General features: G+C 46.1%; 1 protein-coding gene across 1 annotated transcript; it reads left to right on the forward strand.

Annotated features, from left to right (window-relative positions):
- The first annotated feature begins 2032 nt into the window (after positions 1-2032).
- Positions 2033-12170, forward strand: LOC137535523 (zinc finger protein 25-like). The gene is made up of 6 exons (XM_068257363.1): positions 2033-2088; positions 3455-3561; positions 3651-3773; positions 4298-4395; positions 4497-4986; positions 10758-12170. The coding sequence occupies exons 3-6, from the start codon at positions 3689-3691 to the stop codon at positions 11936-11938; spliced, it is 1854 nt and encodes a 617-aa protein (XP_068113464.1). The 5' UTR covers positions 2033-2088; positions 3455-3561; positions 3651-3688; the 3' UTR covers positions 11939-12170.
- Positions 12171-15920: the final 3750 nt, after the last annotated feature.

The following is a 15920-nucleotide window of genomic DNA, read 5'->3' on the forward strand; positions in this document are numbered from 1 at the left end:
TGGAGGCACAAACACAATAAAATTGTCCTAGGGGAGGAAAAATATAAATCTGGCCTTGGGGACTAAAGATGGTGAACAAGATACAAATAATTCTAGGTTGAGGGCATCAAATTGCCTTCACAATTTGCATAATCCTGCATCAACTTGATGCAGGATTATGCAAAATGTAAAGGCAATATTTTTGCAGCTTGAAAAAGGACCAATCTAATTCCATCTAAGGCATACATGTCAAACTCCGGCCCTCAGAGCCATCAGATTTGGCACTCAGGTGGTTTTCCCACTTTGCATTATGTTTGGCCCACTCTAGACCATCAAATCGACCATCATCATCGAAGCTATATTGGAGGGTAAGCCCTAGATCACCAGGGAAGCCACAAGGGCATACCTCCCAACATTTGAAGATACGAAAGAGGGACACTTAAGCCACACCCCAGCTTTTGCAGGAGGGTGACAATGGGAGGGAGGAGGGTGCCACTGGGTGGGGGAGGAAGGTGCCAGTTGGAAGGAGAAGGGTGTCAGTGGGAAGGAGGAAGATGCCAGTGGGCGGGGTAGAGGGTGCCAATGGGCAGGGAGAAGGAGAAGGTTCCACTAGTTAGGAGAAGGGTGCCTTTAGGGTGGGAAGTGGGTGCCAGTGGGTAGAAGGGGTTTGCCAGTGGGTGGGGAGAAAGGAGCTAGTGGGTAGGAGGGGGTTGCTTGGCTTGGGGAGGTGGGTGCCAGTGGGTAGAAGGGGGTTGCTAGAGGGTGGGGTGGAAGGTGCCCGTGGTTGGCAAGGAGGGTGCCACTTTGGCTGGGGAGAAAGAAGCCCTGGGCAGAGAGAAGGCAAAAAAGATGATTGAAGCGCCAGCCACGCCAATGCGGGGCCGGCACCACATTCCTCCCCCCCCTCGCTCTGAATAGGCCCTCCCTGTGTGTTACACCCCCCCCCCCTGCTTGCAGAGTAAGTGTGCGCAGCGGAGCAGGCTGTCATCTTACAGTCCATCCTCACGTACCGGCAGCCGGCTCTTCTCTGCTTCCTGTTTCCTATGACAGCACAGGAAGCAAAGAAGAGCCGGCTGCCGGTACGCGAGGATGGACGGTAAGATGACAGCCCGCTCCACTGCGCACACTTACTCTGCAAGCAGGGGGGACTCACACAGGGGGGCTTATTCAGAGCGAGGGGGGGAGGAATGTGGTACCGGCCGGGATAGCCCCCCAAAATCGTGACAGTCCCGCAGGATTTGGGAAACTTGGGGGGGCCTGCACATGGAAAGTGGGAATGCACTGGATACCAGAGAACTGTATTTGAGAGGGAGGGGGGCCACTAGACACCAGGGAACTGTATAGAGAAAGGAGGGGGCCACTAGACACCAGGGAACTGTATAGATGAGGAACGGAGGACCACTAAACACCAGGGAACTGTATATGGGAGGGAGGGGTCTACTAGACACTAAGGTCGGCCCGCGACTTGGTCCCAGTGCTCAATTTCGGCCCACTTCGTATTTGAGTTTGACACCCCTGATCTAAGCCCTCTTTTCCACTGGCAGTTGATAGGCAGTAAAATGCCTCTCAAACTCTCACAACTGCTTGCTGCTGCTTGGTAACTGCTCACTGCTGCACGGTAACTCCTTGCTGAGCAGAGTACAACTGCCGGTGTTCCGACGTGATAACCTACACGTCGAATTTGCCTACATCCACTATCAAACGCATACCAGTCCAGGAGCCGGGTTAGGGTGTTGGAGCACCGGTGAAAAAGAGGCCTAAGTGGGATTAAATTCCATTTGCAATCCACATAAATTAGCATAACCCTGTGTTTACTTGCACTTATTTGCATCTCACAGACCCTCCCTATGGAGAGCTGCTGTGTTATTTTGTGGCTTTTAACACGCCTCGTTCTTGCGCCTGACATTCAGGCTTTCTTCCAGTACACAATTCCCATGGAAGTCACCGCAGGCTGCAGTTAGCTTACTGGCCACAAGATGGCGAGGCATTATCCGTCTGCTGAAACGCATAGACTGGCAAGTATGGAACGCAAACCCCGGAAGTGATGGGTAGCAGGCAGGAAATGGGGAGAGTATTGTCTCGGACTGGCGGCAGAAGAGGCAATCAGAGGCAGGAGAATTATTATTATTATATTTCATCCACAAAGGAGGAAGGAACTGAGGAAATAAGATGTGATTGTATCCAAAACAGCTTAAATGTGGGGGAGGGGAGGACAAATACTGGGGTGGGGGAGGAGCTCATAGATAGTGGGGGAGGGGAGAACAGGTATTGAGGTGAGGGAGGAGCACACAGTGGGAAGGGGAGGACAGGTATTGGGGTGAGGGAGGAGCACATAGTGGGGGAGGGGAGAACAGGTATTGGGGTGAGGGAGGAGCACATAGTGGGGGAGGGGAGAACAGGTATTGAGGTGAGGGAGGAGCATATAGTGGGGGAGGGGAGAACAGGTATTGAAGTGAGGGAGGAGCACATAGTGGGAGAGGGGAGGACAGGTATTGGGCTGAGGGAGGAGCACATAGTGGGGAAGGGGAGGACAGGTATTGGGGTGAGGGAGGAGCACATAGTGGGGGAGGGGAGGACAGATATTGAGGGGAGGAGCACATATTGGGGTGGGGGAGGAGCACATAGGAGGGGAGGACAGGTATTGGGGTGGGGAGGAGCATATCGAGGGGTAGGGTAGGACAGGTATTGGGGTGGGGAGGAGCATATAGTGGGGGAGGGGAGGACAGATATTGGAGGAGAGGCATTAAGGTGAAGGAAGGGCATATAGTGTGAAGTAGGAGATTTGCAATATAGGAAGTAGAAGAGGTAAATAGGGCAATGTGGAGGGGGGTGGTGGGACAGGCCACACAGGCTGGGATGGGTAATGGCCAGGACAGCAGGGTGGAGGAGGGTATGAGGAGCACATGATGTGAGGTGAGGATGATAGTCCTACTGCTGGAGATATACATAGTGGAGTGGTGGAATAAGTGAACTGGTTGGGGGTGGGGTGCACAGCGGGGCAATACAAGGGAAGAGGAGGGGGCACAGCAATATGTGTTGCACAGTTGAAAGGGGGGGGGGTACAGTTAGGGAACACTGGGATAAGCAGCACAGTTTGGGTGACAGGGCTCCAGTAGATGCAGAGCAGATGTAGGGAGTGTAGTCACTTCTCTAGGAGAGGGAGAGAGGGTGTCGTTATGATAATAACTATGATACTACAAGCTTGTTCCCAGTCAGTGATGTGCCATGTCTGCAGTGGGCTCATAGCCTGGTATGGGGGTGAGGAGGAGGTCTGTCCAGTGAGAAGCTATGAGGGGGATGTGTTTGTGTCAGACCGCTGCAGTGTCAGCACATGAGAGGGATGTGTGTGGGGAAGGACTTGTCTTTTCACACCATATGAATATGAGCCCCCTACTTTTATGACAGAGATTTCAATACAGAGGTGAGGAGGATTATGGGAGTGTCACATGACCTTACCTTCAGTCTCTCCATACAGAGTCTACCTTCTGTGAAGTCTGGTGACCATCGCGGTGCCCCCACCTCACCCCCTGATATCTGAGAGACACGAGAAGCCCACAACATCCTCACTGATCTGCTCACGGGGTGAGTTGAGCATTACCAGGAATTATGGGACAGTATCCAGTGACAGCTAGTGATTTGAATGGTGGTGACTGTATCATTCTGTGTGTCAGGTTCCTAAAAGGAGGCTCATTGTCTCATCTATTTCTCCATGGAGGAAGGGCAGTATATAGAAGGACACCAGGACCTCTACAAGGACGCCATGATAGAGAGTCAGCCGCCCCTCACATCACTGGGTAAGAGGAGACTTTCATTACTTGTAGAGGAGAGAGCAGTACTTGGGGTCCACCTAGATCCCCCATCATCTGATAAACACATAGAGACAGTGTATTCAGTCAGTGTGTGTGTTTCCTACAGAGGTATCCATTAACAGAAACCCACCAGAGAGATGTACAGGTCCTCTTTATTCCCAGCATTGCCCACCGAGATACCCCCATCATCTGATAAACACATAGAGACAATGTATTCAGTCAGTGTGTGTGTTTCCTACAGATGTCTCCAGTAACAGAAACCCACCAGAGAGATGTACAGGTCCTCTTTATTCCCAGGATTGTCCACCTAGATCCCCCATCATCTGATAAACACATGGAGACAATGTATTCAGTCAGTGTGTGTGTTTCCTACAGATGTATCCAGTAACAGAAACCCACCAGAGAGATGTACAGGTCCTCTTTATTCCCAGGATTGTCCACCTAGATCCCCCATCATCTGATAAACACATAGAGACAATGTAATCAGTCAGTATGTGTGTTTCCTACAGATGTATCCAGTAACAGAAACCCACCAGAGAGACGTACAGCTCCTCTTTATTCCTGGCATTGTCCACAGGAACATCCCACCATCCCCCACTATTATCAGGTAGGTGGGACTGGGGGTCACCAGAGACTCCAAACTGTGTGTGATAATTTTCTTCTGTAGCCTCAGATTATTACTGGTTTCACAGATATTTTTGGTGTTAGGAAGAAGATATAACTATTGTAAAATTCGACAGTGAAGAGGAGGAATGCTTAATGGGTGATCAGCGGTCCATAGAGGACGGTTACATGATCAGGACAATTAAAGTGGAAGAAGAGACGTATGTGAGGAGTGATCAGCAGTCTATGGAGGAGGGTGACATGATGAGGACAAGTAAAGAGGAAGAAGAAGAGACGTATGTGAGGAGTGATCAGCAGTGTATGAAGGCAGATTACATGATGAGGACAATTAAAGGAGAAGAAGAAGAGATGTACATGAGGTGTGATCAGTCTGTCGAGGATGGTGATATGATGCGGAATGTTAAAAAAGAAGAGACGTATGTGAGGAGTGATCAGCAGTCCACAGAAGAGGGTGACATGATGCTGAGAATTAAAGAAGAAGAGGAGGAGGGATCTTATCTGATGCATGATCTGCTGTCTGTGGAAGAGGGAGAACCCACTGACAATAAATACACTCTGAGGAAGATCAGAGCAGGTGGGTATTTTACTACAAAGGTCAATGCTTTGTCATTTTATGTGTTATTTTTGTGAAGCAAGTGCAGTATGGTCCAGTGCTAGTCGAGGAGCAGAAATGCAGACGTCAAACCAACAAAGGCTGATTCCGGAGACACCTTTAATGACTAACTGTACGTGGTTTATTGCAAGCATTCCAAATGTTAAAGGAAACTATCGATTAACATGTTTTTTTTAACTTGGGATTGGGAGAGTTCGTGAAGTGCTGGTAAATAATGATGAATACAATTCAGTTGCTTAACTCTTTTGTTTACTGTATCAAATTCTTTCACTCTAAACTGACGGCAGTCTGCTCTAATTTGACAGCAGAGTGAGCCATGAGGGGAGGGGGAATTCCTTCACAGTGCATCTGTTAACCGTGTGTGTGTATACTCTATAGTCTGATATGCAATAAAAAAAAAAACACTGGTTGTGCAGTGAAGCAGACACCCCTTCTGCGAAGGATTTTTTTCCAACAGGACTAAATCCTACACACAATGAATTAAAGCTTTTGCCTCTGATATTAAGCATGAAAAGTAGGGAAATGTTTACACTTGGTTTGATAGCATTCCTTTAAGTTTCTTCTTCAGGCATTATACAGAACTGGATCAGAACCATACAGTCACGGTTCTATAGTTCTTATCCAGGTCTCTATAATGCCTGAAGATGAAACTTAATGTTTGGAAAGCTTGCAATAAGCCATGCACAGCTATCATTTAAGGAATCACCAGAATCAACGCTTATTGGTTTGAGGCCTGCACTATTTTTGCAATACACAGATTGGCAAAGAGTAGGTGGTATTTGGGTGGAAGGGGAGCTATTTGTAGCTGGATCACTTATTGCAGATTCACAAGAAATGGGAGGTATTTGAAGCAATAACCTTTCTACTTGCAAATGTGTTATTTTCAATTGGAACTACATAATGCTAACTGCTAGAGAAATAGAGTTAGTGGAAGGTGTGAGCAGCTATTGGCCAGAGAGAGGAGTGATGTAAGCAGCTATTAGCCAGAGAGGGGAGTGATGTAAGCAGCAATTGGCCAGAGAGAGGAGTGATGTAGCAGCTATTGGCCAGAGAGAATAGTGATGTAAGTGGCTATTGGCCAGGGAGAGTAGTGAAGTAAGCAGCTATTGGCCAGAGAAGGGAGTGATGGTCAGAGATGGGAGTGATGTAGCAGCTATTGGCCAGAGAGGGGAGTGATGTAAGCAGCTATTGGCTAGAGAGAGGAGTGATGTAAGCAGCTATTGGCCAGAGAGGGGAGTGATGTAAGCAGCTATTGGCCAGAGAGAGGAGTGATGTAGCAGCTATTGGCCAGAGAGAATAGTGATGTAAGTGGCTATTGGCCAGGGAGAGTAGTGAAGTAAGCAGCTATTGGCCAGAGAAGGGAGTGATGTAAGTGGCTATTGGCCACCAGGGAGAGTAGTGATGTAAGCAGCTATTGGCCAGAGAAGGGAGTGATGTAAGTGGCTATTGGCCAGGGAGGAGAGTGATGTAAGCAGCGGGAGTAGATAGGTGTGTGTCATGTACAGTGGGTTGCAAAAGTATTCTGCCCCCTTGAAGTTTTCCACATTTTGTCACATTACTGCCACAAACATGAATCAATTTTATTGGAATTCCACATGAAAGACCAATACAAAGTGCTGTACACGTGAGAAGTGGAACGAAAATCATACATGATTCCAAACATTTTTTACAAATAAATAACTGCAAAGTGGGGTGTGCGTAATTATTCAGCCCCCTGAGTCAATACTTTGTAGAAGCACCTTTTGCTGCAATTACAGCTGCCAGTCTTTTAGGGTATGTCTCTACCAGCTTTGCACATCTAGAGACTGAAATCCTTGCCCATTCTTTTTTGCAAAACAGCTCCAGCTCAGTCAGATTAGATGGATAGCATTTGTGAACAGCAGTTTTCAGATCTTGCCACAGATTCTCGATTAGATTTAGATCTGGACTTTGACTGGGCCATTCTAACACATGGATATGTTTTGTTGTAAACCATTCCATTGTTGCCCTGGCTTTATTTTTAGGGTCATTGTCCTGCTGGAAGGTGAACCTCCGCCCCAGTCTCAAGTCTTTTGCGGACTCCAAGAGGTTTTCTTCCAAGATTGCCCTGTATTTGGCTCCATCCATCTTCCCATCAACTCTGACCAGCTTCCCAGTCCCTGCTGAAGAGAAGCATCCCCAGAGCATAATGCTGCCACCACCATATTTGACAGTGGGGATGGTGTGTTCAGAGTGATGTGCAGTGTTAGTTTTCCGCCACACATAGCGTTTTGCATTTTGGCCAAAAAGTTCAATTTTGGTCTCATCTGACCAGAGCACCTTCTTCCACATGTTCCACATGACTTGTGGCAAACTGCAAATGGGACTTCTTATGCTTTTCTGTTAACAATGGCTTTCTTCTTGCCACTCTTCCATAAAGGCCAGCTTTGTACAGTGCATGACTAATAGTTGTCCTATGGACAGATTCCTCCACCTGAGCTGTAGATCTCTGCAGCTCGTCCAGAGTCACCATGGGCCTCTTGACTGCATTTCTGATCAGCGCTCTCCTTGTTCGGCCTGTGAGTTTAGGTGGCCAGCCTTGTCTTGGTAGGTTTACAGTTGTGCCATACTCCTTCCATTTCTGAATGATCGCTTGAACAGTGCTCCGTGGGATGTTCAAGGCTTAGGAAATCTTTTTGTAGATTAAGCCTGCTTTAAATTTCTCAATAACTTTATCCCTGACCTGTCTGGTGTGTTCTTTGGTCTTCATGGTGTTGTTGCTCCCAATATTCTCTTAGACAACCTCTGAGGCCCTCACAGAGCAGCTGTATTTGTACTGAAATTATATTACACACAGCTGCACTCTATTTAGTCATTAGCATTCATCAGGCAATGTCTATGGGCAACTGACTGCACTCAGATCAAAGGGGGCCGAATAATTATGCACACACCACTTTGCAGTTATTGATTTGTAAAAAATGTTTGGAATCATTTATGATTTTCGTTCCACTTCTCATGTGTACACCACTTTGTATTGGTCTTTCATGTGGAATTCCAATAAAATTGATTCATGTTTGTGGCAGTAATGTGACAAAATGTGGAAAACTTCAAGGGGGCCGAATACTTTTGCAACCCACTGTATGCTGGGATGTTTCACCTGTTACTGTGTATAAAAGACACAAGCACTCACAATGGAGGCATAGCGTGTTTTAGCTGCTGAGACCCTGCTGCCCAGCCATCAGACTTACGGCCTGTGCTGATTGTGTCCAGGCCCCCTATTTGTACACTGTGATCATACATGATGGGGCCCAGTTTGTCACTGACTTATTTGTGAAACCCTCTGATAGAAATTTCTTTATACTCTAATAACTATCCCAGTTTCCATCCTCGATCTGAGAGAGAACATTTTCCACAGGGACAATTATGCTCGTGTGACAAAGATTGTCTCAGATCCAGTTATGTGAAATCAGCGTCACCACGAAATGGAAAGCAGATTAAGACAGAGAGGTTATCCTAATCGCACATTGAATAGAAAGGATCAGAAATGCCATCGGGATCCTAGACTCTCCTTTGTCTCCTTGTGAGAAGACATTGGGGTCCTCTTAAAAAAGTCCTTTCCTCAGATCACTGAGCTCAGATACCCCCCCCCCCTGCTTTCATTCAAGTGAGCACCCTCTGTTAGGGATCAGATTGGATGCAGCAGATATGGCTTCACACCAGGCTTTGATAATGCTTCATAGAAACAGGGTGCTTATCCCTGCTTAGGATGTCACGCATGCAGTCATATTGTGAGAGGCATCCCTCATTGGGTACTGAGTTTAAGATACGTGGGCGTTAGTCCTGTGATTTGTCCTATGTTGTGTATTTGATGAAATGCCCTGGCTGCCTTCCATATATGGGCGTGACTACCCAATCCTTGCAGGTGCGTCCTTCCCCTCACAAATCTGTTATGTGAAATAATAATTGTCAACCGGCAGCGTCTTCCCATTTTGTTCTATTTCCCAATAGAAGATACAGGTCATTGATTGGGTACATAGATCATTAAAGGGTGATAGACAGAAAGAATTACTTAAAGAGGAACTTCAGCCTAAACAAACATACTGTCATTAAGTTATGTTCGTTATGTTAATTAAAATAGGTAATATAATCTCTAACCCACCCTGCCTTAAAAGAACAGGCAAACGTTTGTGATTTAATGGGGGCAGCCAGCTTTTTGGTCAAAACCACAGAAGAACAACTTCAGAAATCCCATCATGCTTTGCACAGCATCAGGGAAAAAATGCCCAGGCAGATTTCTTTGATGGGGCGGAGCTTAGCTTCTGTGCAGCTAAAGATGAGGCTTGGGTAAGAAAAACAAAGTTCTAATGCTGTGAAACTGTTAAAGAAACACCAAGCCTTTTCAGTGCTGCTGAGTAGATTTTTAGTCTGGAGGTTCACTTTAAACAGGAAGTAGGCTGGATCCAAAGACTGGGGACTAGGGAATAGGGAAAAGTATATAATTGCTGTATATTATCTTTGCTAATTCCTGGGTAGGACTGTTGGGCTTAATTGGAGTTTGTCCTTTATGTGGGATTTGTGGGGTTGCACCCTGCTAGATGCTAGATTGGGGGTGTATCTTTACCTTTATTTAACCCTTTTTTCACCTGTAGATTTATCTGTAAGTGGTGGTTATCTTTATTGGAGTGGGTGACCACTTTGTACACACTGTTTAATTTTTATTCCCCTTTTGGTTCCTTAGGACCTCTCCAGTACATGGTTTATCCTCCCTCCTAATGATACGCCAATAAACTTGTTTTTTATTTATTTATTTCATCTTTTCTATCTCTAGCAGTGTTTTGCACTATTAGGCTGCAGTTCTGTGATGTGTGTCAAGTGTTTTTCTTTACAACAGGGATTTTTCTGTTTTGATATCCCCGCCCTACCACCTCTCATGGTGGTAAACCTAGTTGTATTTGTTTCCCCTGGTTGCTAGGGTGATGATGCCCTAGGGGCGTGGCCTTCAGAGTGGCGGTTTTCACTATTGTGTCGAGGGTTACCATGACAGTAGTGGCTGGTGTGGTCACGCCTCTAGTTGTTTGGCCTCTGCTGGTGATGGCTTGCGCAGTTACATCATGGGTTGCCATGACGATGGTGGCCAGCGCAGCCACGTTTTTTTGTTGTTTTTTCCGGCCCCTGTTTGATGTGTGCAGCGGCAGCTTCCATGTTTTGCATATACATGGGCTGAGAGCAGATACATTTACGCCATCCGCCGCTCTTCTCTATGTGGTCCGTCGTACATGTTGAGGGATGACCATGCTGGTGCTGGTGATGTCCTTTACCGCCCACTTCCTGTTTGAGGTCATCAGTGACGTTTGGGGGCGAGTCTTCTTTTGCTTCAGAGTCTTCCATCAGGTCCTCTGTATTTTAGGTGCATGCTCATTGGTCGCTCCTCCATCTCATGCAATTTGATTGGCCGGTTAGGATTTGAGCAGGGGTATATATATATATACTGTATATGTGCATGCTTCCAGCTTTTGTCAGAGGGAGCTTGCTGCTTGACAAAGAGGTTTGTTACTTCCAAACAGCGGGCTGTAGCTGTTACCAAGCCCATCTCTGGCATGTGATTGTAATTGCATGGTTTCAATCAAGAGCTACTTTTTCTTATCGCTGTGCTGCTGATCCTGGTAGTTTTTTTAACTGTTTCTGTGTGACACAACCTCTGCAGTTCTCTAACAGGCTGGTTTTGTGCTCCACAGAATCCTCTAATGGAAGTGATGATGTTTCTCTATTTGCAGGGCGGAGTCCCGGCATCAGGAACCTCTCAGAGACTCGTCTCTCTGTATTTCCAGACGTTACAAAGGATGGCAACACACGAGATTCTCCTGTCTCTCCAATCATCCCATCAGGATCCGCCCACCTCGCTACCTCCGGGGGGTCACATTCTGGAATACAGCAAAAGAAGAGATTCCCCTGTCCTGAATGTGGAAAAAGCTACAGCCACAAATGTGACCTTGCCAGGCACCAGAGATCTCACTCTGACGAGATGCGCTATTCCTGTCCCGAGTGTGGGAAACGCTTCCGACAAAAGTCCTATCTCTCCTCCCACCTGAGATCCCACACTGGCGAAAAACCGTTTCCTTGTTCTGAGTGTGGGAAATGTTTTCTGCAGAAATCATATCTTGACAGACACTTGAGGACCCACTCAGGGGAGAGGCCATATGGGTGTTCCTTGTGCGAGAAGAGCTTCTTACGTAAATCCCACCTAGTGAAGCATGAGAGAACTCACACTGGCGAAAAGCCGTATTCGTGTTCAGAGTGTGGGAAACATTTTGGAGATAAGTCGTTTCTTTCCATACACCAGAGATCTCACACTGGGGAGAAGCCATATTCCTGTCCTAATTGTGAGAAATGTTTTGCTCACAAATCTGCTCTTGTCGTGCATCAGAGATCTCACACGGGGGAGAAACTGTATTCATGTACTGAGTGTGGGAAATCATTTCCACACAAATCAAATCTTACTATACATCAGAGGTCACACACCGGGGAGAGGCCATACTCATGTCCTGAGTGTGGGAAATGTTTTTCATACAAATCCTATCTCACTGCACATCAGCGATCTCACACAGGAGTGAGGCCATATTCCTGTGCTGAGTGTGGGAAATGCTTTTCTCATAAATCCAATCTCACTATACATCAGAAATCTCACACGGGGCAGAGACCGTATCCCTGTCCTGAGTGTGGAAAATGCTTTGCACAGAAATTTGCTCTTGCCGTTCATCAGAGATCTCACACAGGGGAGAGGCCATTTTGCTGTACTGAGTGTGGGAAAAGCTTTTCACATAGATTTGCTTTTTCTATCCATCAGAGAGGTCACACTGGGGAGAAGCCGTATTCCTGCCCCGAGTGTGGGAAATCTTTTGCGCGGAAGTTTGCCCTTACCGTGCATCAGAGAACTCATGCGGGGACAGAGGCCTGATTATGTCCTGAGTGTGGGAAATGGTTTGTCTGATGTCACTAAGGGGTGGAGTTTATGTACTGAGAGTGGTAATATTACATTTTTTAGGAGTAGCATTAGAGTGTTATACCGTGTTAGCCATCAGTTAAAGGAAGAAGTTTTGAATCAGGATGACACCACTTATTGGCTAACTTAGAAGAGAAGCAGTAAGCTTTTGGCTATGAAGCCTTCATCAGACTGATTCCTGTATACTGACAACATTTAGAGCAGGCATGCTCAACTCCGAATTCGGGAGATACCCGGATAGTTCTATCCGGATATCTCCCAGTAAAGCTGTGCGGGGGGTGGGTGGGGGGTCGATCTTACCTAAATGACATCTTCTTGCTCCGTCCCTCGGCGCCTCCCACGATGCGCTCCACCCGCGTCACGTGACTCCAAACACTTCCTCCTTCAACTCGGAAGGAGGAAGTGTTTGGAGTCACGTGATCGGCACGTGGAGCGCATCGTGGGAGGTGCCGAGGGACAGAGCAAGAAGACGTCATTTAGGTAAGATTGACCCCCCCACCCACCCCCCGCACAGCTTTACTGGGAGATATCCGGATAGAACTATCCGGATATCTCCCGAATTCGGCGTTGAGCATGCCTGATTTAGAGCATACAGATTATATAGAGTGGACATTAAAGAAAACCTGTATTTAAAAAAAATGCCCCTGTCCTCATGCGTGCTTCCGTTAGCCTTCCCAGGTCCCACGAAATGCGGCGATGTAAATATTTACTTCGCTGGGATCCAGCTCAGGCATACTAGCAGCTTTTTGTTCCAGTAAGGCAGAAATAGCCGAACTCGATCGATCCGCTATACTGCGCAGGCACAAGTCCTTTTGCACCTGCGCAGTAGAGCGGATCCGACCGGGTTCGGCTTTTTCCGCCTTACCCAAAGGGAGAGCCGCTACTGCGCCTGCTCCAGGAGCCAGGGAAGGTAAATATAGCAAGCCTTGTCGGGGGAGGATTGTGGGGCGCTTTAGGGGAGCTAGCGCTGGACTGCCTGCAGCTACAGGGATGGGGGAAGCCTCATTGGGACCCTGAGGCTTCCCCCTCCCGAGGTGAGTACCCCCCAGGGGAACTTTGTTTTTAGTACAAGTTTTCTTTAAAAGAAGAGGCATTGTTCTACAAACAAAAATAAATGTTATTGGATGCCTTAATTACAACACCAGGCGGGTCTCACAGGGATGCTAGCTAATTTATGATAAATAGAGAAGACCACTTTTTTGCTTACACATCACATACCACAGGCTCTGTGTGATGGGAAGACAATGTAAATTATTCAAACGTAACTTGGTCAGGCTACATACAATGGGCTTGATTCACAAAGCCGTGCTAACTCATAGCATGGTCGCGCTAGCATCTGCGTGAAAATTCGTGAGTGTGCGCGATTAACGTTACGTGCGTTAAAACTCGTGCAGAACGCTATCGCGACCGTTCCTATGAGTTAACACGGCTTTGTGAATCAAGCCCAATGTTTATTGTTGTTAAGAATTAAAAATAATTATCGCATTTAAGACCTATTGTACTTGCACAGGAAATTGTAATGTATACCAGATTACAAGAATCGCAGATAAAAGTATATATGATCTATATATGATGTGTGCAAAATGCCCCTAAGGAAGTTATGTGGGAGAAACAAGACACACTCTATGTGAGCATATGAACCATCACAGATTCACCATTAAAGTGAACCTCCGGACTAAAAATCGACTCAGCAGCACTGAAAAGGCTTGGTGTTTCTTTAACAGTATCACAGCATCAGAACTTTGTTTCTCTTATCCAAGCCTCATTTTTAGCTGCACAGAAGAAAACAGCCCGGGCTTTTTTCCCCTGATGCTGTGCAAAGCATGATGGGATTTCTGATGTTGTTGCTCTCATTCTGCTGTTTTGGTGCAAATTTTTTTTTTACATTTTGAATTTGACATTTGAAGCCTAGCATGTGCAGCTCGGAGGTGTTATCAGGACAGTTGGAACTGTGTCTCCTTCTCCTTGTCACCTCCTTTCAACCAAAAAGATGGCTGCCCCCATGACAAAGATACAAAAGGAGATGGAGGCTGGCACGTCCAAAAATAGAAAAGCTCTTTTATTGAAGTGACATATTAAAATCTGTGGCTGTATAGCCACAGATTTTAATATGTCACTTCAATAAAAGAGCTTTTCTATTTTTGGACGTGCCAGCCTCCATCTCCTTTTGTATACCTGGTTTGGATCCAAAGGTGTGAGGATCCATTGAGGCTTGGGCACCCTTATCCCTATTGATCGAGTGCTACTCTTTTTATTATTGTGTCAACCCATGACAAAGATGGCAGCCCCCATGAATCACAAACATTTGCCTGTTCTTTTAAAACAGTGTGGGTAAAAAATTATATTACCTATCTATTCTAATTAACATAACTAATGTAACTTAATGACAGTATGTTTGTTTAGGCTGAAGTTCCCCTTTAACAAGAAAAATAAACCAATAGTGAATATGTTGATCTCCCAGTGGCCACACTTTTGTGCTCACGTGGACACAGTTAAAGTGATCTTCTCGTCACTGTAGTAATGGGTGGCTTTAAGTCGCACAACGACAGACTAATAAGAGAGACAAAATGTATACATTGGTTCAAAACTGTAGATCAAGGTTTAAACAAGGATTCTAACTTCTTGCGCCGGTACAATGGGTTTAAATTCCACTATTCTTTTTAGCCTATAACAAACATTGTATGTGCCCTGACCAAGTTACTTTGAAACTCTGGTTTTACAATATCTTCTAATCCCTGTAATTCTGTGGTGTGTGATCATTGAGCCAAACAATTGGTCTTATTATCTTTTTGTCATAAATTAGCTAACATTCCTGTGAGGCCCTCCTTATGTTGTAATGAAGGCATCCAATGACATTTATTTATGTTTGCAGAACAATGTATTTCCATGTAATGTCCACTTTATATAAGCTGAGTGCGCTAAATGATGTCAGTATACAGGAATCGAGTCTGAGGAAGTCTTCATGGTGGAAAGCTTACTTTTTTTTCTTTAAGTCAAAACTCCTTTCTTTAAGGAGGGACTCCTTGTGTCGCATGATAAATCTCTGAGTATGGAAGGGGGTGTTGTAAAGCAAAGGGTCCGTGTGATTTGTGTTAAAGAGGAACTGTAAGCTCAAAATAATTTATTGCCAGCAGGTAGCCTATACCCAATTTATAGATGAAAACCCAGTATTTTCTGCTAGAAATCCAGCATTTTGCTGGAATCACACCTTTAAGTAGGAAGCCACGCCCCCTCATGAGCCTGCTCCGCGGCTGTATATTCATTAAGCTTGTGCGCACTGCCTTCTGGGTAGTGACATCATGGGTTGCTAAGGGGGAAAAAAAACAGCAGTCAAGGTGGGACATGTGCACGAGGCAGAAGAAGTTTATCTTGCAGCCTCCGATGGGATGATTGATCATCCCTCTCTGCCCTGTGAAGCTGCCGCTGCCACTATCAGGTCAGCGACATGTGTTTAACTCTCCTCATCCCAGCTGGAATCCCTCTTGTCAGCTCTTCCTACAGCCTCCGATGATCTTATAGCTCTGCCTGCATGTCGGGTACTAAAAGGTGTGATTCCAGCAAAATGCTGGATTTCTAGCAGAAAATACTGGGTTTTCATCTATAAATTGGGTATAGGCTACCTGCTGGCAATAAATTATTTTGAGCTTACAGTTCCTCTTTAAGTCTTATTAGGTAGTAATATTTGACAGAGAATATTTTGCCTCCCCTCTGTGTAATCACACACACACACACACACACACACACACACACACACACACACACACACACACTCTGTATAATCCACCACACAGACACGCACTCTGTATAATCCACCACACAGACACACACTCTGTATAATCCACCACACAGACACGCACTCTGTATAATCCACCACACAGACACGCACTCTGTATAATCCACCACACAGACACGCACTCTGTATAATCCACCACACAGA

Source organism: Hyperolius riggenbachi, chromosome 10 (genome assembly GCF_040937935.1).
Source record: "Hyperolius riggenbachi isolate aHypRig1 chromosome 10, aHypRig1.pri, whole genome shotgun sequence".
Classification (NCBI taxonomy): Eukaryota; Metazoa; Chordata; class Amphibia; order Anura; family Hyperoliidae; genus Hyperolius; species Hyperolius riggenbachi.